This window comes from Malaya genurostris, chromosome 2 (assembly GCF_030247185.1).
Source record: "Malaya genurostris strain Urasoe2022 chromosome 2, Malgen_1.1, whole genome shotgun sequence".
NCBI lineage: Eukaryota > Metazoa > Arthropoda > Insecta > Diptera > Culicidae > Malaya > Malaya genurostris.
The window spans coordinates 278,226,704-278,252,680 of record NC_080571.1 but is presented as its reverse complement, the minus strand read 5'-3'; the positions used below and the strand labels follow the sequence as shown (position 1 = coordinate 278,252,680).

At 37.7% G+C, this 25,977-nt stretch overlaps 1 protein-coding gene across 3 annotated transcripts in view; it reads left to right on the top strand.

Annotated features, from left to right (window-relative positions):
- Positions 1–695: 695 nt before the first annotated feature.
- Positions 696–25,977, top strand: part of LOC131430232 (short-chain dehydrogenase/reductase family 16C member 6) — an 83,743-nt gene continuing 58,461 nt past the window's right edge. The window contains exons 1-2 of one of the 3 annotated variants that reach the window (XM_058595012.1): positions 696–770; positions 17,946–18,720. In XM_058595012.1, coding sequence (XP_058450995.1) covers positions 18,586–18,720 — 135 coding nt within the window. In that variant the 5' untranslated portion in view covers positions 696–770; positions 17,946–18,585. Of the gene's footprint in view, positions 771–7,874; positions 8,077–17,764; positions 18,721–25,977 lie in introns of those variants that run through there. The other 2 variants (XM_058595011.1, XM_058595010.1) reach the window with 2 other exon arrangements.

The window sequence follows — 25,977 nt, the reverse complement described above, 5'->3', positions numbered from 1 at the left end:
CATATTCTGTGAATGTTTCCATTTATTTTATAGCCAAAAAAATTTAAACGCGTTTTCCTCGAAAGCAGGTTCTGAATGTCCGTGTCCATCGTCATTCAAAACTACTGCACCATTTTTTTCAAATTTTGCACACACTTTCTACATATGAAAAACCAGACCCCAACGTTTTCCTTTTCTTTGTTTGTTACTTTGGGGAGGTTTAACAGCTACAAAACGTTGTATTTTTTTGTGAAAATTCGTAGTTTTCACTTTGAACAACCACCACGAAAAAATTACAAAATGTTGTTCGAATGATGCTTTTTATCATGCAAAACATTTGAAATTATTTTGTTAAACGATAATTCTGGAAAAAAATTCGCAAAAATGATGATTTTTTTCATCGTTTAGACCATACCCCCTCCTTAAAGATTGACTAAACAGTTCGTATTGTATCTACAAGGTAGTCTTCAGCAACTGAAAATCAGAATCAGTTTACGAGATTGATGTTATTTATCTTCTTTGGCAATAAGTTTTCTTGCATAAAATCCTACATAATATTTTACTTTAGAATTCAAATTTAGAATCCAATTTTTTGTTTCAACCCTATTAAACATTACTGCAAAGCAATTTTTCCGTCCCTCGCCCGAATATCCTTTTTATCCTGCACATGCGTACATTTCATTGCACCCAGCTGTCATCAAATGCCGGTATTTTACTCTTACTTTCTAGTACATTCTACATCAGTCTGTGACTCACTGCCCCTGAAAACTGTTGCAGGTTTTATAGTTTACGTAAGTGTGTTATTGATAATAAATTTCTAGTTTTTTTATGGCATCGTAGAACATCACCTAAAAAGTGCTTGCAGTTTCAGCAACAGATACGGTATTTTACTTCATCTGAACATCGTAAGGTTGGCCCGATTATTTCTCATGTAATACAAGTGTACAAGTACGTACGGACTGTTGACGGTTTTTTTTTTTGGTTCCCAATTTAAAACGAGAACCGATGATTGCACCTTTGAATTATTACGGCGTCATTAGATCAAACAAATCACGGTCTTTCGGCGCCGATTGTTCGTCGACATAGACCATACAGACTGGTCAAATAGTAGATCGAAAGGGGCAGCAGCAGTTCTAGTGTTTTCAGTTAAATGTCAACAAAACTGAAGTACTTGAATTCTGCTTCCCGCTTGTAATAGATTTGATCTTCGATCGTGACGACTTTCTGCATACCGATTGCAGTGCACCGTCGATCATCATCAGAAAACCAGTCATGACTCTGGGGTATCTTCATTAATGCCTATACCAGTTTACCGACCCACATCAATACACAGTCATATATTTCTGTAATTACACACGTACTGAGGCAATGATTGCTATTGCTTCTTTCTTTCTCTCCCGCTCGTTCAGGTGAGTTTGGTTCGAGCTTGGAGTGCGAGATCAAATGATTTGTTTTGATATTTATTGTACTTTTACTTTCATCTAGCAAACCGAGCTGTGTTTGTATAGGAGAGTCATACATTTGGCAGATTGTTAAAATTACGTAGACACTTTCAATGAGTATTACCGATAAAACTTGTAAACGTACGACACGAGAAACAGGAAGCATGACAAAGAAAATTCAATCTGAGAAACTCCGGAGGAAAAAACAAGTAACGCTTCTAGCGCTTGTCATTTTATCAATTAATGCATTTGTTTAGTGTGACATTTCCGTATAGTTTTTCTTAATTTCTAGCGCTCAAACCAGTTTCTGATATGTTGCTCCAGTTACAGTCGTTGAAACTAGGAAAAAATATTTCAAGTGAACGCAACGAAGATTCTGAACATAGAGTTTCAGGAAACAGTGACCTGTTGTATTTCATACTACTTGTTCAAGCTACACTAATGAGAATGATATGGAAAGTACAGTGATATATTTACTTAATTGAGAAGCACATTTAAATACAGTGAGAGATTTCTATAACGCATTTTTACAGTGTCAATTCTATATCAAAAGCTTTATAGCCGAATCCTTTTCAAACAAAGCATACGAAACGCCTATTTAAAACAAAAAGTTTTTCACGAAAAAAACACATTTTTCTTGTTTCATCGTAAATTAGATTGAAACTACAGTGGGGTCTCGTACAGCACGGATTCAGTTTTGCCGGTATTCGTTGTTGCTGGATTCGTTATTGCCGGAAAACCGCGATAAACGGGACCAAGAGCATATAGGATTTCGACTGATTGGGGCTGTGAACGGTTATCTCGCTTCGGTCGACAGATAGAGCCACACAATCTCCAGTAACCTTGTTGTAGATACTTAGACCAACAATTAAGTGTAGTTTGACAGACAATTAGTTGAGAACTGCTCCGCTAGAGGTGCTGTAAAATGTATAATATAAATCATTCGCTTAACACAGACAAAACGATTTGAGCTTCAAGTAACTCGCAAATTATAGTATTTCGAAGAATGCGGGAATTCAAATTTTGTCAAACAGCAAATGTTTTAGAATAAAATTTTTTTTACACCATTGAACCATTCTACTATAGGTATATCACGTTACTATACACATTCAGTATGTATCTCACAACACTTTTAAAACATATATAATAGTGAGTTAACAATTTGACAATAGAAAATTGATAATACGATATCTCTAAACCCTGATGATATAGAATGTTGATGTTTTCGGAAAGAATGTTCCGGAGTTCAAAACAGATCAAATAGTGTAAACAGTAGCTGATAATTCTCCAATTGGTGCGCTAGTGTGTAATTCAAGGTTGGAAATTTATGTTGACTCATTCAGATGGTTTCTTCGAGAAGTTGTTCTAGGGATTCAATAATTATTAAGGGGCGGGTAGGGTCTAACACTTTATTATTTTCTTTGTATTTTCTTATAGTAAAACATTTCAAGAATATTCTGAGAAGTTTTCAAGCCTATCGGAACAAAACTCAGCAAGTTATGGGCATTCATTTTTACTTATCTCATATTGCGAAGAAGTAAGAGCTTTGCACACAGGCCCAAGATTTCTATTTCGATTGACTTAAAAACTTGACAAAACATTCCTTAAATGTTTCGTTATAATAAATTATAAAAGAAGAAATATGATTTTTTGAAAATGTTAGAGCCTACGGGCTCCCTGGAGTAATTAATTGTTTCCATTGATTTTATAGACAAAAAACTTTAGACGCGTTTTTCTCGAAAGCAGGTTTTGAAAGTCTGTGTCCATTGTCATTCAAAACTACTGCACCAATTTTTTGTTTTAAATTTTGCACACACTTTCTACATATAAAAAACCAGACCCCAACGTTGTTTGGTACTTTGGGGAGGTTTTACAGCTAAAATATGGCGACAATTTTTTCGTGAAAAATCGTAGTTTTGACTTTGAACAACCACCAAAAATTTAAAAAAAATAAAAAATCAAACAGAAACGTTGGGATCTAGAAAAACTTCTATTCTAACTATGCTGTTTTGATTTGTTCACTTCTGATTAATCTGCGCTGAGATATAGTGGACACCGCAGATCATGATTTTTAAGAAGCGGCCTCAAAAATATCTCTTCACCGACTTCTTTCTCAATAGTTTTCCACGAAAAAATCACAAAATGTTGTTCGAGTGATGATTTTTATCAAGCAAAACATTTGTAAACAAATAAACAGTATAGTATAGAGCCATACTGTCTTCGGATAGTTTGTTGTGTTTGTGGAGACTAAAAGTGATATTTTAATTAAAATTAGTTGAGAACTGTTTCACTTGAACCGCATTGAAAAAAGCATAAAACAAATTATATTGCATTTAATACCATAAAGTTGGATTACGTATAACTATTTTGATTATTTGGAAAGGTGGTGGTCCTGAACCAGTTTCTGTGCAAAACATAAATTATAAATTATTTAAAAATAATCACTCTACCAGGTGGAGATTGCCCAAGTAGCAATGCGCAACTAGTTCTGATGCGACGTGCTCTTGTTGCAACATAGTTTGGACTTAGTCGTATCAAAACTAGTTGCGAATTGTTATCAGGTGTACAACTTTGCTTCCGCCGTTTTTTTCCAAAATTAAAAGCTTTATTGCGAAAAAGAGCTTACAGATGTATTATTCAAAGTATTGTCCGTCGCTAGCGACAACTTTCTCCCATCTTTCCGGCAATTTTCGGATCCCGGCTCGAAAAAAGGAGTCCTCGTTTGACGCTATCCATGAAGCAATCCATTTTTTCTACTCTTCGAAGGATTGAAAATGTTGATCTGCCAGGCCGTGTGCCATCGAAGGGAATAGGTGGAAGTCAGAAGAGGCGACATCTGGGGAATACGGCGGGTGAGGCAAGACTTCCCATTTCAGCGTTTCCAGGTACTTCTTTTGCGACGTGAGGCCGAGCATTGTCGTGTTGGAGCATGACTTTATCATGTCGCTCTTGATATTGCGGCCGCTTGTCTTCTAGCGCGCGACTAAGGCGCATCAGTTGCGTTCGGTAGCGATCCCCTGTGATGGTTTCACCCGGTTTTAAGAGCTCGTAGTAAATCACACCGAGCTGATCCCACCAAATACAAATCATAACCTTGGCGCTGTGAATATTCGGTTTTGCCTTTGACGAAGTAGCATGCCCGGGCTTTCCCCATGATTTTCTGCGTTTAGGATTATCGTATCGAACCCACTTTTCATCACCGGTTACGATTTGATGTAAAAACCCCTTACGATTTTGTCTTTGAAGCAGTTGCTCACATACAAATAGACGGCGCTCGATGTCCCTCGGTTTCAACTCGTACGACACCCAGTTTCCTTCTTTCTGAATCATGCCGAGGGCCTTGAGACGTTTTGAAACGGCTTGCTGACTCACTCCCAACGTTTCGGCAAGCTCTTCTTGGGTTTGGCACGAATCTTCATCAAGCAATGCTTCTAGTTGTTCATCTTTGAAGGTTTTTTCTCTTCCACCACCATGTTTGTCTTCGACATCGAAATCACCATTTTTAAAACGTTGAAACCACTCCCGACACGTTCTTTTACTCAGTGCAGCATCACCGTAAGTTTCTGAGAGCATTTGATGCGCTTCAGCTGTATTTTTTTCGAATTGTAACAGAAAAGTAAAACTTCCCGCAAATTGCGAGAAATTGGCACATAAGTTAAACAGACATTTTCGAGCGTGAATAATACGAAAACAAGAACAACTGTCACTGAAACGGCGATGACAATTCGTTAGGCACTGTACACACTCAATTTAAAGGCATTATCATCTATGTATTTTGAGCAGCCTCAGCCGATACAGCCACCTATCGGAAAACGGCGGAAGCAAAGTTGTACGCCTGATACTTGGGAGGGAGCCAGCAAAAAAGCCAAAAACAAAATCTCAGTGGTTGGCGGCAAAGCAGCATAGCAAGGACAGACTTGTGAAGCGGTGTGTGTTTGGTTTCTGTTGAATGTGTTTCCATAGAGATAGGGTTATAATTGAATGCTGCGGTCGCCAAGTAAAGCAAAGCATGCATGGTTCTTCTAATCTAATCTAACTTTCTCTTAAAGTGTTTTAAAATGCAGGGTAGTTTAATTGGCAAAACAATTTCCCCGGTTAGGAACTAGTTACGGTTTCGAGTCTGGTCTCTGCGGTAACATTTTCGCGGTTTTCATTACATAGTTGCATTCGTATGTCATTTTCCAATCTGATTTCCCCGTAAGATCACTGATTAAATTTGTCACATTCTGTTTATTATTCCGGTTCGGTACAGTTTTCCTCTTGATGAAGACATTCAAGACCTTGCCGGTGCTTGAAAGTATGTACGAAAGTTGGAGACAATTTTAGTTTCCTAGTCACTGTACGAACCGAAAGATTTGGTCTCTTCTGAAATATTTGTTTCACCTTCGCGTTCTTCTGGTGCTTCCTGAGATCCGATTTTGTTCCGCTCCCAGCCTTCCAGACAATAAACAAACGTGTTTCAAATGATTTGAGCACGTTGAGGGCAGCACTTACTGGAAACTTCTAGGTTTTTTGCAAGTTTTATTACTGACAGATCCGGATTTTCGGTTACAGTCGGAGTTGCTAAATGTGACTATCAACTAGCAACGTTGCACAACGAAGATTGGAAAGTTTATGTCACTGGACTGCTGCCAACCAGGCTCTACCAATCATCATATATTGAGTGTCTGAGAGCCGATCTGTCATAACTTAAATTCTCTTTAAATTATACTCACCAGGACGCGCATTGATTCCGATGCGATTGATATTATCTTCATTTCTCCTGTCACTGCTTGAATACGATGTGACTAAATATTAATCAAGCAGCATAAACATTGAATTGAATTCATTTACACCAGTAAACTCCGAAGTCCGATGAGTTTTTGCAAAGAACAATGAACTTTATCAATTTATGTTTATGTTAGTACTCTCATGGATTTTTTTACTTCAACAGGGAATAGGAGAATGAGAGAGAGAACAAAATGCGTCACCTGTCTTTGACTAAGTATACTTTTACTTGCTCATTGAAATATCGAGTATCTCATATGACAGACACTTTGACCATACCGATTACAGTTGACAATGATTTTAGTCAGTCTGTCAAGGTCATTTGACATGACTGACAATTTGCAATTCTGGTCACAGTTGCTCTTCTTTCGACTCCATCTTCTATCTAAAAGCTTATAGTATTACAAAAATTTAATTTTACATCATGAACAGACAGTCTGCGAAATATTTAATGCGGTCATGAAGTATTTCCAGATATATACGATTTGGGGGTGTCCAGATATTGTCGCAAACAAGCCTTGTTTGAGTTCTAGAAACAGCATTGTGCTCCTGAATTTAGCTCCATGATGCTTGTTAATTCCAAAAGTTATGGAAAAACTTAATTTTTGAGCCTTTGATAATTACTAAAAATTTAGTCATCAATTTCTGTGGATATATCACTCAAATTGGAATTAAAACTGAAGCTAGTTAATTATATGTTTTGAAAAAAAAACCATCATGAGTTCACACCAGAGACGATAGATGGCAAATTGATGGGATCTTTCTAAATGGTGACACGATTCGGTGAATTCCATGAGTACTCGATAATATCTAACATCTTTGTTCCGTTGTTGTACTAGATAATAGGTACTATAGATGCGATACCGAGCGTCTGTAGAACATTTTGCGCAACGAAGATTCGAGACTCATTTACATTGAAGTTTGGTTTTTCTTTTAGTTGAATAGTATACCTTTATTTAAATCTAGATAGAATTTCTTACGCGTAATCATCGTACACGTACACGTAATATGTCCAGTCTTTGCCCTTTATCGTAAGGCACACCGGGTATTGCAAGCGTGTGGACTATCGGATACACCTCATTAATGTACATGAATTCAATAGAAATACCAAACCCTTCCTTGTGTAGTAAACTTTTTTAATTCCTCAAGTTATTATCGCTGCTTTCGATTGGCTTAATAATTATCTACCTACAGATCTACCGACCCACAACAAGCTAGTTTCCAGTTGCTTTCACGCGGCTGACATCGCCGCTTCACATGTATCGCAATTTATTTCATCTTGTTTGGTAATTTTTTCCCACTTTGCATAGAAATCACGCGAATTAATAGCCCAACCAGACACACGCACGGAATTCATTCGCGGTATTGAGGAATCCTGTGAGTGACACTCATGGTAGCAGAAATTTAGAAATATTGTAAATTGTGCTTCTTGCAAAGACGATGCTTCTTCAGTCTTCAACAATCCACACGCGTCAATTTTGGTTTCTCGTGTGTGTGTGTTTGTGTCCGCACATGTGTATGGGAAAACTCACAGCCAATACGTCGATAGATGTACTCGTACAGCGGGGAGCACATCTAAGCACCTCCGATGGGAAGCAATTGAATAGCGTAATTTTATTTTTTTTTTCGCTCTCGGTGTAGCAAACAATTACACCGTCGCGCCAGTGCTTGTACAGCTGTTGATCCGAGTAGGCTGCTCCGCCTGTGGTTGGTTGCAGACGAGCGCGCGCGCGGTCCACAAGACTTGGTCGATGATCGGTTTCGAGTAGTTACCCGCCTCGAGGTTCGTCGTCAGCGTCGTTGTCGTTTAAGTCGAGTGTAGCAACCGTCATTGAAGTCGTGAGCTCGATTTTTCTCCCGCGCCTTTTTTTCGCGGCCTGTTTGGAAGGTAGGTTAGTGTACTTGCACGACCAATTGCAACGGATTTTTCGTTTTTTTTCTCTTTCGGTCAATGTTGTGAAGTTGGGAATTGTGGCTGATGGATTTCAACATGGGGACACTTGAATTTGACTGTTGTTTGTAGCTGTTCCAATCTTAGAAAGGATGTTCGTCAGAAGATCAAAGTCATAGTTGAAATGATGTGCCTTAAATGAACGTGAAACGTCAAGCCTCGCTAAGCTATGTAACAGACAAAAATATCGTATAACTTCACATCTTTCGAGCCAGACATAAAATTGAACTTAACTTGTTTAATTTAATATCCAAACATACTTCGCAACAAATCTTTAGCTTACAGAACTGTTGCATTGCTGTGATTCAGATGGCACTAAAAATCGCTTCAGGTTACGTCTCGAACATGCGACAACTGGCTTGTTAGTTCAGCACTAAAAATTTAAACCGTCAATCCAAAACCACATATATGCGAGTGTCCAATATACATTCCTGGATGAAATACTGAATATAAGAGCCATGGAATTAAGTGATTCTTGTCAAATTCAGTCATTTGACCAAAACATATATCTATGGATTACGTCGTACAGGTAGTCACTACACCGGTAAAATTAATTATTTTTGCTGTGTTTGAATCAAGACAGGTTTGATTTCTGTGATGGATGATCTTGACTGTGAATGGTAATTAAAAAAGTATAGTGTTGCTAAATACGGCGAAGTAAATTTACGATGTACATTCAGTTTCAATTGATTCGAGTCGTTAACAATCATTTGTTATTTAATTCAAAATTAATCTTTTTGAAATTAGCTCCGCAAAAAATACTATTCTGTAAAACCCTAAGACAGAACCAGACAACTGGCTTCTTTTTCCAAGAAGAAATGCATCTTCTTTCTTTTTGTGGATCCCTGCTGTGAATTTAAATAGCTTCTCGGACGACGCTCCCAAAACAGAAGAAAAGGTGATAAATATTCAATGTAATTTCCATCACAATTCATATGGAAGTTATAATAGATTGGATTTGAGTTCTGGATTTGTTTCGGTAGCACTGCATATTTACTTCATTTAAATATTATGCTTACCTTTACCTAACAGCTATAGGCCTGGGGTGTCCTTTGCTGTATCAAGCATACGTCTCCACATAACTCGGTCCATGGCTGCTCGTCGCCAGCCACTCAAGGCACGAACGCTTCTGAGATCACCCTCCACTTGATCGATCCACCTTGCTCGCTGCACTCCTCTTTTTCTTGTACCGGTCGGATTAGATTCAAGAACCATTTTCACTGGGCTGTCGTCCGACATCCTTATGACATGCCCAACCCATCGTAGACGTCCGATTTTAGCTGTCCGTACGATGGGTGGTTCTCCTAGCAGCTGTTGCAATTCTTTATTCACACGCCGTCTCCACGTTTCGTCTTCCATCTGCACTCCGCCATAGATGGTCCTCAGTACCTTTCTTTCGAAAACACTGAGGGCGCGTTGGTCCTCTGCCAACATAGTCCAGGTCTCGTGGCCATAGAGAACAACCGGTCTAATGAGCGTTTTGTAGAAGGTCAATTTCGTGCGGTGACGTACTTTTCTCGATCGATGGATTTTTCTGAGTCCAAAGTACGCACGATTCCCTGCCAAAATACGTCTTTGTATTTCTCTGCTGGTGTCATTGTCGGCGGTCATCAGTGAACCTAAATACACAAACACGACAACCACCTCGATATCGTCACCGTCTATCAATATTCGGGGTGGGAGGCGTAGTGTTTCTTCTCTAGAGCCTCTTCCTCTCATGTATTTTGTTTTCGACGCATTTATGGCCAGTCCGATACGCCTAGTTTTAGCTTTCAGTCCGATGTAGGTTTCCGACACCTTCTCAAGGTTACGTGTTACAATATCAATATCGTCAGCGAAGCCAAAAAGTTGTACGGACTTTCGGAAGATCGTGCCACTCGTGATCCTCGCTCTTCGAATCACACCTTCCAAGGCAATATTGAACAAGATTCAAGAGAGTTCATCACCTTGCCGTAGCCCTCTCCGAGATTCGAAGGGACTCGAGAGCGTCCCAGATACTCGGACGTAGCACATCACTCTATCCATCGTTGCTTTGACCAATCGCGTCAGTTTATCCGGGAAACCATATTCGTGCATTATCTGCCATAGCAGTTCTCGATCGATTGTGTCGTATGCCGCTTTGAAGTCAATGAATAGGTGATGCGTGGATACGTTGTATTCACAACACTTCTGGAGTACTTGTCTTATCGCGAATATGTGATCCGTAGTGACGCGGGCTCCAGTAAATCCCGCTGGTAAAAAAATTATGGCAAACAGTAATTAACGAAAAGCACTCAGCACATTGAAAAAAGCACTCCCACATAGAAAATAAAATAATCCAATGCCGGTGATATTATTATCCACAACGAATTCAGGGATTCTGTATGAAACCGTCAGACTTTTCCTTTGAATTTAAAAGTTCATGAAAATCGATTTGGCCATCTTGAAGAAAAGTAAGGTAAATCCTTTTTGCAGTTTATGACCACTATTTCCAATACTTCCGGAACCTAATTTCGAGAACAGGAATAGCCGAAGTTGGTGCGTATGGCGAGCAACAAACATGACCTACAAATTATACCAGTTTTGAATCTAGTTAAGAACTTTTCCCTCTTTCACTTCGTCGCTTTGGGTGGCGCTATAAAATGTTTAACCATCAACCCAGTTATAAGACTTTCTACTCAATCCTAAGTCATGAAAATTGGCCAAACCATCTTTGAGAAAATAGTCTGAGTTTCATTTTGGAGTACTTTAGCACTAATTTAGATGCTCCCGGAATTGAAAAGCGGGAACCAGGATAGGCGGAATTCCTTTGATTGGCCGTCTACTATCAATGACTGTTGGTTGGAATAGTTACGGACTCAACTCATTTCATGTTTTTTGTTTCGCCGCTTGAAGTGACGCTATACATTTTTTAATATGTCTCACCCAGTCATTCCGGAACCGAGAGTTGTATTCCGATGAAATGGGATCATAATACATTTAACTTGAACCTAAGTTTGCGAAAATCGATTACAATATATCTGAGTAAAGTGGGTATGTAACCAGCTAAGGTGTTGGTTTTCGTTTTCTTTAGAACGTGTACGAAATTTAACAGAGCCCGCTGTGTGCAATGTTTGTAGAGGCGGGTTGTATTTTCTTCTTCCGTACCAGCTCGTACCGTTGCATACTGGTTTTGTATCGTCATTTTATAAAATGGTTTGAAAGCTTTGACAGTCATCGCCCTGTAATTTCACAGTAGCTTTTGAGACAGTAGCTTCAATTTATATCAAAATTTGTGAAAATCGGCTCAAGCATCACTGAGAATCGAATTAAGTTCTACTTTTGGAGCTTTTCTTTACTATCTTAGGTGCTTAGGTGCGAATTTACAAAAAAATGTTCTGCTCTTGATCTTGTTGTTATCCTTTTCCTTGAGAGAGAAGAGTTATCATTGCTATGTAGCGAATGAAGGGGTTGCCATAGCTCGCAACTCATTCCCTCATCCATTGATTAATCGTCGCAGTTGTTTTCGGAAACAAGGTTGTATTATTTTTTCCAAAAAATGTGCTAATAATAAAAAGCCTGCAGAAGAAGGCGTTACATACTATTAATATGTTTTAACGTTTCGTCTTCGATTTATCAGTACATAGCAGTCAGGCGTGTGTACGAGAAAGGGGGGCAAAACGGAGAGGTCCACAGCATTTTTTTTTCTGTGACAAATTGTGTAACCTAAACGGGGCCGAGGCAGGCCAAACTCAACGGTCCGTTCGTTGCAAAAGGTTTCGAGGTCGACCACCAAAACAACTTAAGTAAGGGAATCATAACGATCATCACATTTAGTTTAGACTAAAAAGTAAGTTTCTTCGTTTATTTTTATCTTTATGTAACTCAACATTCATTAGACTACTCGAGATAAATTAACTTTTGATCACATTGTCCATATTGTCGCTCTTGGGGCAAAACGGAGAGAAACGAACATATTCGCTTACAGTATGTTATATTGACCGATTTTGTATAAACACATTATTATTATACAATAGATGTACAATATATGAAAAAAATTGATGATCATTAGGATCAGGGGCGCAAGTTCCATGTGTAAAACATTTTTATAAAGGGAACGGAGAGGTTAGAGCGAATAAAAAGCAACCAAGTAAACAAGTTTAGTTTCTCTTCTGAGTGTTTTGACACGATCATAAACATTTTTTTTAGTACTCCAGTAATAACCAGTATACGAAAGTGGTAAAGTATAGAACACATTGTAGTAAATTAGTTTCAAAATTGTAGTAACTTAGTTAAGAAATATGAACGATTACGGTAACTTAGTTAAGAAATATGAACGATTATGGAGAAATATGAACGAAATGTTATATCATGAGAAATTTTTAGTAAATTTTCAAATATTTATTCCAGTTGCCGAAATATTGGGAAACCATGTCCACTCCAATAAATCTTTTGGAGGGGCAAAAGTGCTTGCTTACCCCCCCCCCCCCCCCCCCCCCCCTCACATTTTTTTCTAGTTACACATTGTGTATCAAATTAAATTGCATCGCACTCTGTATAGAAATGAATGTAGACAACACTGTTCGTTTTATTCAGTTGAAGCAGAAGCTGATATCGAAATACATTTGCTCCGTAAGCAAGTTTTCAATTTTTAGTACCGAAGATCAACAACGGGCCCGTTTAATGCTCGTAACGTTTACTCATGTCAAAATCATCTTTTTGTTCACACACTGTATTGTTCTTTGTTTCTGTCGTCTAGGCCGTAAGTAGTTTTTTTCATTCGATTACATTCGACGGAATATGAAAACAAACTCAAAATTCCTAAATTTAGAAATCAATTTAAATTCGTAATGTAATACTTTTAAAATCCGTTAATTTTTAGCTTCTAAAAAAGAACAGTTTATAAAGTTGCTATGACACAAGAATAATAAAATATTTCTCTTGAATTATTTTGTTCATGAAATCATGAATAATAGGCATGAGAAAACATGTTTCATAATATTTCAATCATGGATGAATTTTTGGTGTGTACTCATCTACTGTTCATTTCTACTTTGAATATCTGCTAATTTCTAGATAGAGGCGTTGATGAGTAATAAAAACAACTGTTTTTAGCCCTGGTGACCATTACCGGTATCATGACTGAAAAATAGATAAAATCATATCTCATGAAAGCATGGCTATCATTTATGATTTCATGAGCAAATCATGAATAATAGTCTCGATTTCACGAGAAGACATATTTTATAGTTGTCACTATTTTTCAATCATGATACCGGTAATGGATTTTTACTCTTGTACTTATATACTTTTTATTTATACTTTAGATATCTACTTGTTCTCAGATAGAGGCGTTAACAAGTACTAAAAGCAACTATTTTTAGTCATGCTACTTTTTAGTGTTTTCTTTTTGCCTTTCTCATATAGAAAGGCTATGTTGAACGGAGGTCCGGAGAGCCGAGTGTCATATACAATTCGACTCAGTTCGTCGAGATCACAAAATGTCTGTATGTATATGTGTGTGTATGTGAAAAATATTGTCACTCAATTTTCTCAGCGATGGCTGAACCGAATTTCACAAACTTAGATTCAAAAGAAAGGTCTTATGATACACTGCTATTAAATTTTATACCGATCTGACTTCCGGTTCCGGAATTACAGGATAATATACGCAAACAAAATGGAAGTGGAAAAAATTGTCACTCACTTTTTTCAGTGATGGCTGAACCGAATTTCACAAACTTATGGCGTTTTTCATTGAGAAACACTGGTGGCGTGGATTGCTCTGTTTTTGCTCTTTCGAGCAGAAATAGCACTGAAACACCGTCAAAATATTGCATTTCTGCTCGAAAGTGCAAAATCAGAGCAATCCACGCCACCAGTGTTTTTCAATGAAAAACGGCATTAGACTCAAACGAAAGGTCATTTAGTCCTATAGCTCTTTAATGAATTTCATCTTTATCCGACTTCCGGCTCCGGGATTACAAGGTAATATGTGCCAATCTATGAGAAAATGTGCACTCAATATCTAGGAAATTTCTTAACCGATTTTCACAAACTAAGGATTTTCACAAACTAATAAAAGGTCTTGAAATTTCTAAAAAAGATCCCGATCAGTTAAAAAATTTTTCACTCTCAAGAGTTTTTTTTGTACAAGTAATGGAAAAACAAGGTGCCAATTTTTATAAAACTTACTGGTAAATTTATCTAATTTGCAGACCTTGTTAGTTAGTGTATATAGAAATCTACTTTGGGACGACTAGTACCCGCTTTCCGCTTACAAAAATACCTATTATAGTGAAGAAAAGCTCCAAAAACGGAACTCACTTCGATTTCTCAGCAACGGTTAAATTATTCAAATTTAAGCTCTCATTGTCTTAAAAGATACTGTGCAATTTCATCCGGATGTTACTTCCAGTTCCGAAATGATAGGGCGATGAGAGTCAAAACTTTCAAATCGTCTTTCAAAATGACGATGTAAAACCGGTACGCGTCGGAGCGAGCTGGTACGGAAGAAGAAACACCACCGGCTTTGATCCTATCGCAGCGAGCTTTGTTCAATTTCGTATAGCGTGCATGGTTGCCACATATTAATCTATATTGTTAAGGTGAAAAGTATGTACATCTATTAATTCAATTTGTACCTACACTCTAAAAATTTTGAATTTTACAGGTGACTTAATCCCTCATACGATGTAATTCATAAAGACCTAATTTGTCAAATGACGGAAAATTTTATTTGTAATGATTTAATGTTAGGTAAATCTTGAATTTTAGTGGTTTCGACTGTAACTTGCGTTCTGCTAGCAGGTTCGACTGAATAAATTTAAATGCTTCTTTTACCAGCCAAGCAGATGCATGCTTCTGTGGCTCAATCAATTAACAGACGTACTTGTGATCCAATGAATCTCGGTTCAAGTCGCGGTGCTATTAGTATTTTTTTTATTTCAAAGAATTTCATGTCATGGAGTCTTAGACACAATATTAAATGTTCTTCGACGTAATTTTGCGTGAACTGCGACGCTCCATTTATGTGCATCTAATAAGATGTAAAATCACAGGTTTTTTTTTAAGTGTGTACATGTTAATATTATGGCAAAATTATGATAACGAAGCTTTTCAATGAAAGTACACTCATTACCTTTCTCATAACGAAAGTTTATGAAATCATTTGAAAAATTGACCCGAAGGGCTAAGTGTTCTATACCATTCAACATTCAACAGTTCATCGAGCTGAGCCATGTCTGTGTGTGAGTATGTGTGACCGATTTTCACATACTGAGTCTGAAATAAAAATATCTCATAGTCCCATAGGTTGTTATTAAATTTCATCATGCGTTTGAAATTGCACACCGTCTTTTAGAGCGACGATGGTTGAAAGGGTTAAATTCTTCTAGATTTGGGTCAAAACTGATTTAATTTGCAGACTATAAAGACTGCCCCAGAAAGTATGGACGCACTTTGATTTCGCTGTTAATAATTCACAAGTGTTAGATATTAAATTTTTATTCGATATACTGATAATATTAGACTACAACAACAGAATATTATTCTCAACATTTGCTACTTAGCCATTGTAGACTAGCTGGCGCACCTTCTTGTGAACGTTCCTCATTAAATTCCGTACAGACTTTTTTTTCGATTATAGAGGTTTTACCATTAAGGTCATTCGCCTCTTCGGGCCAGAAAAATTTTCTGAACCTATGTGCGGGGTTGGGAATCGAACCAAGGCGGGCTGCGTGAAAGGCATCGACTCATCCATCACACTATACCCGTCCCCCGTACAGACTTCTTAGCGACAAGTTTTGACACTTTTTTTTAATCTTTTTCGAACTGTTGAATGGTTTCGGCTGCCGAGACATGTTTCCTAAGATGTGCCTTCGTTAATGCCCAAAATTCCTCAATTGGTCAAATTTGTGGGCAATTTGGTGGATTCATGTATTTTGGGACGAAAGTGACATTTTTGGTAGTATACCATTCTACCGTTGATTTCGAGTAGTGGCATGAAGCAAGATCTGGCCAGAAGACAACAGAATCCTTGCGGCTTCGAATCATGGGTAGAAGTCGTTTTTGCAAACATTCCTTGATGTATACTTCGCTGATCATTGAAGCAGTGGTGATGAAGAGTTTCGAAATCTTACCGCAGCTACAAATTGCTTGCCAGACCATAGCTTTCTTACCAAATTTTTCGACTTCAATCGATGTCTCCGACTGGTTTAACACTTGCCCTTCTCGCATCGTATAATATTGTGGTCCCGACAAGAATTTGTAATCGATTTTCAATTTCCAGCAAGAATCGTGTTGTACAGCTTTCGAAACCTCGGCCTGATCGATGCTTCTTGTTTCGGACTACGTTTTGGTTGTTTCTGTTTCTTATAGGTTCGACGATTGAAACGTTCTTTAGCACGAAGAACATTTGACTTTGAAGTGCCCACTTTTTTGGCCACATCCCGAACTGAAACCTCCTTCTTTTGCTCGAACGCCTTCAGTAATGTTTATCCAACTGAGGGTTCGCTGGACCTTTTTTTTCGACCTGTTTTCGGTTTATCCTCAAATGTGTTATCCTCACCGAACTTCCTGATTGCATTTCGCATGGCTTTTTCACTTACTCCTTTCCATTTTTGCTATCTTTTTCAGTAACAGTCCGCGTTCTGTGCACCATTTGTACACAATTTTTCGACGTTGTTCTGCTGAAAGTCCACGCATTTCGAAACAAACTAATGAAAACGAATAAACAACTGCACAAGTGGTTAGAGAAGATTGTAAACAACAGGACGCAGCCATAAAAATTGGCAGATTCTGATCCATTGCGAAATGGTTTTTGGTTGCGTCCATACTTTCTGGGACAGTCTTTATTAGTTACTTACTGAACGAACTTACTTAGGAAATAATTCACAGCTACCAAACTTCAAGATTGCCGAGATTCTCAGTGATTGTACATTTTGTCGAGACGATAACCGCACGGCATTTATTTTATTGAGACTCATCAATAAAAACTAAGTGTAAATGCATTAAATATGAAATGAAACCACTTTAGGAATTTTTAAATATCAATCAAATGATTTATTGTAAGCGATTCTACCAGCAATGCTTGAACTTACAGGATTTTATTTTTCATAATGTAACATTCCAATCAATAAATGTGAAATTATTTATTCAGTGGAATTGCTGTAGATCGACTTTCCCAGTAAAAACACTCGTTATCAATATCACCTCACGTTTAGTTCGGATCACAATTACCATCTGTACCCTAAAGCCAAACCCACGAACAACGGCGTTCTGTTGCTGCTCACTACGATGGTTACTACGATTTGCGCAATTTTTCTGTTCTCCACTCTGTTGCAATTCATTCATGCAACGGTTCTTGCCTCGGATGAATCGATTGCAGCTACAGAAAATTACTGGCGGGGCGTGAGAGTGAGAAACACTTTCCCATTTGTTATTGATTTTCGCTTACGATTCGAGTTCGCCGTCTGTTATGAAATTCGATCGATACGATATGATTCGATTTTCCTTCGGACTTTTCCATCGACACAACAAGGATCGCCTTCACCCCGTGGGTCGAAAGGGTCATCGCAATTTGCATCAGTATAATGTATGATGTGTGCGACTGAACAACACACACGAGTGCTGTTGTTGTTGCTGCTGTTGTTCGTTGTTGAGCGAAGATTGGAACAGGAGTATTGTGCGTTTTTCGCGCGCGTGCGCTTCTGTTCGGTGATGTTCTAGAAGTAGCTGCGCGGTTCATTAAGCTCATTCGAATCCTGGACACGGACCCGAACGCACGTGTGGTTCGGCAATCTTGGATGCTGCTCCGACTAATATTGTTGCCAATCCTTTTCTTGCAGGCTCCAGGAAGTCTCGAATTCGCTTTCTAAAAGGCACTCATTGCAGCAACGGCGAAGTGAATCCATAACCGAAAACAAAAAAAGCTCATTGCCTCAAGTGTGACAGAATAACAAATTGCAGGCACGATCTCTAACAGTGAAGGTAATAAGGTGTGTGTACTTGAAGCAAGAAAGAGAGCAAAGCGCATTAAAGTGAAATGTGGAAACGAATGTTACATTAACATAGCTATACTAAGCGTTTTTAGATGGTGAAGCGGATTGCGGACCGTTTTTGCAGTGCCGTGAGGTAAACGAAGCAAACCAAACTTCAAGAAGCCATAGGCTGCCGCTGTTGACGTCGTACCGAGAGTCGTTAGTTGTTGTGCGGATCGAAGTGTTTGGTGGTGCAGTTGCAGAAAAAATTCAACGCCGAACGAAGTTAGGCCTAGAGGAAAACTAGTTTTCCATCGTGGCAGTGTTTGAAGCAAGAAAAGAGCGCAATCAAGAAAAATAGCCGACACGTAACGTCTGATGTAGCAACACAAATCGGTGGTCGGTGTGTGCGTGTGTGAGAGTGCTGTTTCCAATAGTGCAGCAGGCTAGAAGAGTCATCATAATAACGAAATATTGTGCGGGATAACACGGTGTCTGGGAGATCAAAATGTTGGCCACCAATGGTAAACCGTTTTCGTTCGACAAGTCCGAGATCAATCCATCGCGAAAGAAGGCATCCATTAAACACACGGTACTGGATGTCATCGTTTTTCTGCTAACGTCACTTGGCTATATCTTGCAGGTAAGTGGTTTACCAAGATTTGGTCGGGCCAAAGAACAAAAAATTACCTCAGATGACTTGACTATATTGTGTGCATTCATGAGTAAAAATCTTGAAATGACAAGATCAAACAGAAGACGTCTGTTATCTGATGAATTTAATTAAATATTCAATTGCATTGTTTTGAAAGATCAAAATTTTTAAGTAGATGTTACTTGGTACGAAACCTATTCGAAATGCCTTTCGCTCCATTACGTAACATAAGCAACAAGTACCCGTCATGAAGAACTAGTCCCTGCCTCATTAATCATTACAATCACTGTTTGTTTTAATTCGTGGATAGGTTTATAAACGCTTGACTAAGTCAATGCATCTTCACTTAGCAGATATAGTGCCCTCTACTTGAAGGCTCTCAGTTCTCTGAGAACACTTTAAGAATCCTTCATAATGGAGATTTTATTGATGCATCTGACTGCAACGTATTGATACTTTATTAGAACCTTAGAATATTTGTCTTTAAAGCGAAAATGATTTGCGAAGCTGCTTGAAGCTCAAAGTTTTACTGATTTTTTTAAGGATAAGACCCGCATTTTAGCTAGTAAACATTCGTTCACGAATGTTCACGTGCCATCGAACGAATTAGGTGGAAGTCAGAAGGAGCGGCATCTGGGGAATACGGCGGGTGGGGCAAGACTTCCCATTTCAGTGAGGCCGAGCATTGTCGTGTTGGAGGATGACTTTGTCATGTCGCTCTTGATATTGTGGCCGCTTTTATTTCAGCGCGCGGCTAAGGCGCATCAGTTGCGTTCGATAGCGATCTCCTGTGATCGTTTCACCCGGTTTTAAGAGCTAGTAGCAAATCACACCGAGCTGATCCCACCAAATATAAATCATAACCTTGGCGCCGTGAATATTCGGTTTTGCCTTCGACGAAGTAGCATCCCCGGGCTTTTCCCATGATTTTCTACATTTAGGATTATCGTATCGAACCCACTTTTCATCACCGGTTACGATTCGATGTAAAAACCCCTTACGATTTTGTCTTTAAAGCCGTTGCTCACATACAAATAGACGGCGCCCGACGTCCCTCGGTTTCAACTCGTACGGCACCTAGTTTCCTTCTTTCTGAATCATGCCCAGGGCCTTGAAATGTTTTAAAATGGCTTGCTGACTCACTCCAAACGATTCGGCAAGCTCTTCTTGGGTTTGGCACGAATATTTATCAAGCAATGCTTCTAGTTGTTCATCTTTGAAGGTTTTTTTCTCTTCCACCACCATGTTTGTCTTCTACATCGAAATCACCATTTTTAAAACGTTGAAGCCGCTCCCGACACGTTCTTTTTCTTAAAGCAGCATCACCGTAAGTTTCTGAGAGCATTCGATGCGCTTCAGCTGCATTTTTTTCGAATTGTAACAGAAAAGTAAAACTTCCCGCAAATGGCGTGAATTGGGTGTATAAACAGACAAGAACAACTGTCACCGAAACGGCGATGACAATTCGTTAGGCACTGTACACACTCGCTTTAAAGGCATTATCATCTATGTATTTTGACCAGCCTCAGCCGGTACAGCTACCTATCGGAAAACGGCGGAAGCAAAGTTGTACACCTGATAAATCAATTTTTGTAAATCAGTGTAGGCAGCTTTGAGAATTCGTAGTGAGTTCTGAATACAGTTTTCGGGTACCTTCCGGGATCGAAAACCGAATACCGGTATAACTGGAATAAGTTTATTTGGTCATTGCGAAATCTGCAGAACCGATACATTCGGTTAATTCATATGATTACAAATTTGTAGAAATCGACTTTTCATATGAATCTAAGTTTATAGAAATCGGTTAGGTCATATCTGAGCAAATTGAGTGAAATTATTTATTACACACACACACACACACACACATTTGCTTATCTCGACGAACTGATTCGAATGGTATACGGGTGTTCTTCCAGTAGTTACTGCGGTAAGCTGTTTAAATCAAAATAAATATGAAGTTAATTAAAGTTTACGTTTCACCTTGAACTCAAACGTGCGTAGAAGTTTATCTGTACGGCTAGCAAGCTGAAACTAGTTTCGTCCGAGACATTAGTTTAGACATTACACTACGGTGTAATAGCAAAAAGTGCTTTGCAAGTAGCATTCACTTCACATCTGCATAGCGGTTTATGTTTAGCCGTCAGATGGTCCTTGCAGTTCAATATAAACTGCTACGCACTGATGAGTCAAAGACGAAACGTAAACTATAATGAAAATATGCGTAAACTATAACGGGTATGTGCACATCGCATAAATTTGCGGGAAAAGTATTTTTTTCCCTTTCAAATTACCAAAATAAGAAATTGTTTTAAAAGGTATTAAAAATCGTGTTTCTCTATGTTGCCAAACATTGCTTTATCATACAGCGCTCAAAACTGCTTCTGCTAGAATTGAGGGAAAAGTTGCTTACACAAAAATATCGATATCTCCGTCAAAAATGGACGAAATCTATTGCTTAGTGAATAAATATTACCATGTGAAATCCAAGTCTCAGAATATATTTCATTTGCAGATACAATTGTGACAGATATAGTCAAAAATATATTGACATAAAACTTCTTATAACTTTAAAAGTAAACATCCGATCTCAAAAACATTTAATTACGTACACACTGACGAGGAGACCTTTCATTTGAGACTAATTTGATCAAAATCGGTCCAGCCATTTCGGAGATCTCTACCTCTTTGTTAACAACACACATACAGACACACACGGACTATTGCTCAGTTCATCAAGCTGAGTCGATTGGTATATGACACTTGGCCACGGAATTTTTATCTGAAGTTTAAGCGAATACCTTCTTTTTGTATTTATAGAAAAGTTAACACTGTTCTATTTTCCCCTTACACTGAAGTCTTTTTTATGCGAATTTACGTACCGTATAAAAAAACCGCATAAAAAAACCGCATAACTCTGAAAATTCGCATAAAAAACCGCATAACTCTGAAACTTCGCATAAAAAACCGCAGAAGGGAAATCGCATAACTCTGAAACTTCGCATAAAAAAGTCGCGTAAAAAACCGCATAAAAAAAGACCTCAGTGTATTTTAAAAATAGACCTCAAATATCTCATGAAAGGTAATTTTGATTGTTTTTAATCTATGATATGGACCTTAATGACAAAACTTATAAAGGACCTAGATATACAAATAAAAGAAAAGGAAAATTATGATATATTGTAGCTGGTAATAAAAAAAGCTTGTTGCACTGCAGGTCAAGATAAAGAAATAATGGACAAAAGAGCTATAGGATTATAAAATTATGTGAATAAACGTATTATATACTATTTTTACTAAAATCGATACACTGAAGAAAGATGTTAATAACATTCCGAAATACGCGTATCTGTATTGTAACGTTTGTTATGCTTCATTAAAGTATAGTGACTTTGTGAAAGTGATAACGTGACAGTGAAATAGTGGAATTATTGTATTATATACGTTTATTTCTTAAGGGGTCAGCTAGTTTGACGATTGGTTTTAAGCCTATCTGGGGACTTTTTTCTGAAAAATCGTTGAAACAAAATAATTGATAAATTTCATATCTTGAATAAATTCGAACATCGTTTGGAAATTTTTGGAAGACATTTCATAGTATATTTTCGGATATATATCGATCAACAAGAATTTATTTTCACTTGTATCGAAAAGGTGCTGACAAACTGTTCTGTTTATCGGAAATAAAAAGAAAACATACATCATTTTATTCGTGATACTTCATACTAAGTGTGGAACTAAAATAAAGAAAAAAATTGAGAAAATAACTAACTAAGGAAGCAATCTTAATTCTTTAAATTCAGTTTGCAGCTACAAATGTACTTAAGAAACTGTATAAATTTGACCAGAATCAGTCAAAGTCAAATGTTTTGAGAAAAACGCGTTCGAAAATTAAGCGGGCTAAGCATGCTCCGTATAACGACACGTATTCTTGCGCGTTTAACTATTCAACCGCTTTAAATTTCAAAAAATCCTTTCGCCCAAGTCTTCTATACGCATTTCAGATGTGACTAATGAAAAAGGGTATTTTTTTTATCTGACACACCAGCTGACACCCTAAAGGTAGTTTCATAGACATTTATTCGTCGTAGCATTCAAAAAGGAACTTTTGGAAATTTTAGAGCTATTTGTTGTTGTAATGGCATAATTTTCAATTTAATGGCATAAATCACAATTTAAACGGCTATAACTTTTTTGTCCATTATTTCTTCATCTTAACCTAAAGTACAATAGACTTTTCCTAATCCCCTATCCACCTTTATCTAAATTACAATCAGATTTTTATTATCAGCATATCAAAAATACAACATATCCAAAATACCACGTATGAGATATTCGATTTTTAAGTATTTTTTCCGAATTAAAACAAAACTACTTTTTAAGTATGCATCTTCTCTATATAGCTCCAATAATCATATCTGAAACATTTTCAATAGATATCAAATCTATCGGATGTTTTTGAACATTTTTCTCTACACTCGTTTTAAAAGCAGGGCTGATGATGCAAATCGTCGATTATGCGTATGCAAAATTTGAGCTAAATCTACATATTCAAAAATTATATTTAAGAAAGAAGTGTGATTTCCGGTGGAACCGCTCTGATTCGGAAGAGAAAATTTATCGAAAAATCGGTTTTTGAAAACTTTGCAAATTAGGCATGTACGAAAGTCGAAAATATCAAAAGTAGGTATGATTTTTTTATTTGGCCAGTGATGTGTATGTATAGATAAATTTCTCTTCGCTCAGTAGCAGATTCTTGATCACCTTTACAAGGTAGAATTTCCCCTTAAACCACTAACTTAAATTGGCTAGGAAACTTGCTTATAGCGATCAAATAGAAATAAAAAACGGCGGGTTACTAATGTCAGAGACCTAACTAAATGACGTCAGTACAAATACAACTGACATACTTTCAAAACTCGATAATAGCTCTATTTCATCGATTGCTTGTGTCAATCGTGCAAGCTTTCACTTCTTTGCTGCCAGAGTTGTAATAGTGCACCTATACTTAAATATAACGTTAACAAAAATACAACATGTCAAGCTTATTCTTACACACAATTGAAAAAGGCGGGACGAAGGAGAGTAACAAAATTGTGCAACTGCAGAACATAATACAGAAAATCGTTCTTCGGAATTGGTTTTTGATTCTAAAAAAGCTTAACAGTATTAACAGTTGCCTAATATTGTTGAAATTAGCCATTCCTTTTTCGATGTGAATTGCAAGCAAAGCAAATATTGTTACTGGTCTGGCGTCCTCTGCTGAAGGCATTACAATAAAGATTGCCCAGGCACTAATTTTTAATTAATTCAACATTGAGACTTACTTAATGAAAAGGTTCTCTTTTAATTTCACAACATTTTTATAGGCAATAAGGCGGGAATTATCCGGCTGTAGAAATGAACACGGCGCGAATTGAATTAATACGGACACAATTAAATTACAAAAAAATACAAACTGTTATTTGAGATGTATTTTTGGTTCTTAAATAAATTTCACTGCATGAAATCCTTCGGAAAGTTCGAGTGCATTTTTCCTGAATGCTGCTGAATATTGCTACTGGTTCGGAGTCTATGTCGTTCAACACCGATCAGTCAACAAGCCATAAGCCATCGCTATTGAATAGATTTGAGCGCGATGACAAGAGCCAGCCGAATAATGTTGGGTACAGTTTTCAGTTTCTTGGCATGAATTGCGTTTTTTTGCGGCGCCATAACCGCAGATGTACCAAAATTTTAATTCGTATGACGTAAAATTCAATAGCCCTGGTTGGCCGTTTAATGCATAGAGCGCTGATTTTTCAAACCAGTTGACGTATGTTCGAGTCCCGGCCTGGAAGGATTTTCCATGTCTGTAGGATCGTAGCACTGGCCATGCAATGGTGCTGTTCGCTATGAATCGGCTGCAAAGTCTGTTGAAATAGTAGGTCAAATTATTGTTTTAAAATTCAATAGACCTTTTAAAGTTGGCCTGGAAGGTTTATCAATTGACCAAATAAGGATAAAATTAACGTTCAGTTTAAGTTTAGGAATTTCCCAACTATATCTAATTCACTTTAGAAAAAGATACTTCTAAAATCTCATACAAGTTCAGTGGAAAAATTATAAAGATCCAGTAGCACTGCGGAGCAAACAAAATATCGTCATTACCTGTGCTTCGATCATGATGTATAAAATTGTCACATGATAATTTTCATTAAAAGATATCTTTCCAGTTAACAAAACCACTTATTAAAGTTCCATCTATGCTGCAAGTTATAAATCCAATTATTGACATTATCTTGTGGGACATCCTAGGTTTATGGTTTCTGATCTTACTAGTCAGTTGTCGTATGGTCCAGGATGGATCTGGAAGGCTTCCTAGTGTCAGTAGGATCGTAGCACTAGCCATGCAACCGTTCTGTAATCTACTGTGAAGTCTGGTGAAACAGAGTGTTTAAATTCAATAAATCGGAATGCAATATTCGCATTTTAGACAATTAATGTTTGAGCTTCTCGATCACTTGGGCCTAAGAAATCAAATTAACAATATCGATGTTTTGAGCCGCCCTACCCCGACTCCCACTTCCCCATTCTGCCACCCAACACAATCATACTCCCTCGACGAAAGACCATACGGTTAAAGTCGAAGTGAAATAAACCTACAATAATAATAAATTTTGTGCCGCCCATAATATGGGGAACAAAGCTTCGGTAATTGACCCTAGATCTAACTACAGTAGTGTGGTCGATCTTCACTAAAGTTACCTGCACCCCAGCTGGCACCGCATTAAAAAGTAATTTACAATCTTAGAAACAGTTTTCTTCACAGTCGTTGAGCGGAAATTTCAAAGGAAAATATCAGTTTGTTTGTAACATTTTTCCAAACAAACTGATGTTTTTTTTCCTGAAGATTCATCAAGCAGTAACAGAGGAAACTGTTTTAACGTTTTTCAACTATGGCCGTTTTACTGAGATTGTAAGTAGAACCCTAAGGAAGGGATAGGAGATCTGCATAAGAGATGAATGAGCACATAGTGAAATCCCAGGTTGCATTTTATTCAGCTCTGCCAATCAGATTGAAGTCTGGAACAAACATCTGAAAATCCAACAGTCGTCGATTCCCCGGCTAATTATTTTTTTCAAGGAGAGTCAATCAATCCAGCGGAGGGTTGGTTGGTTGAAGAAAGTTGACCCATGAAGACCGGAAAAGTACCGCTTTGACTACCAAAGTAGCAAAGTTGGTACATGTATAATTCTGGCTTGTCC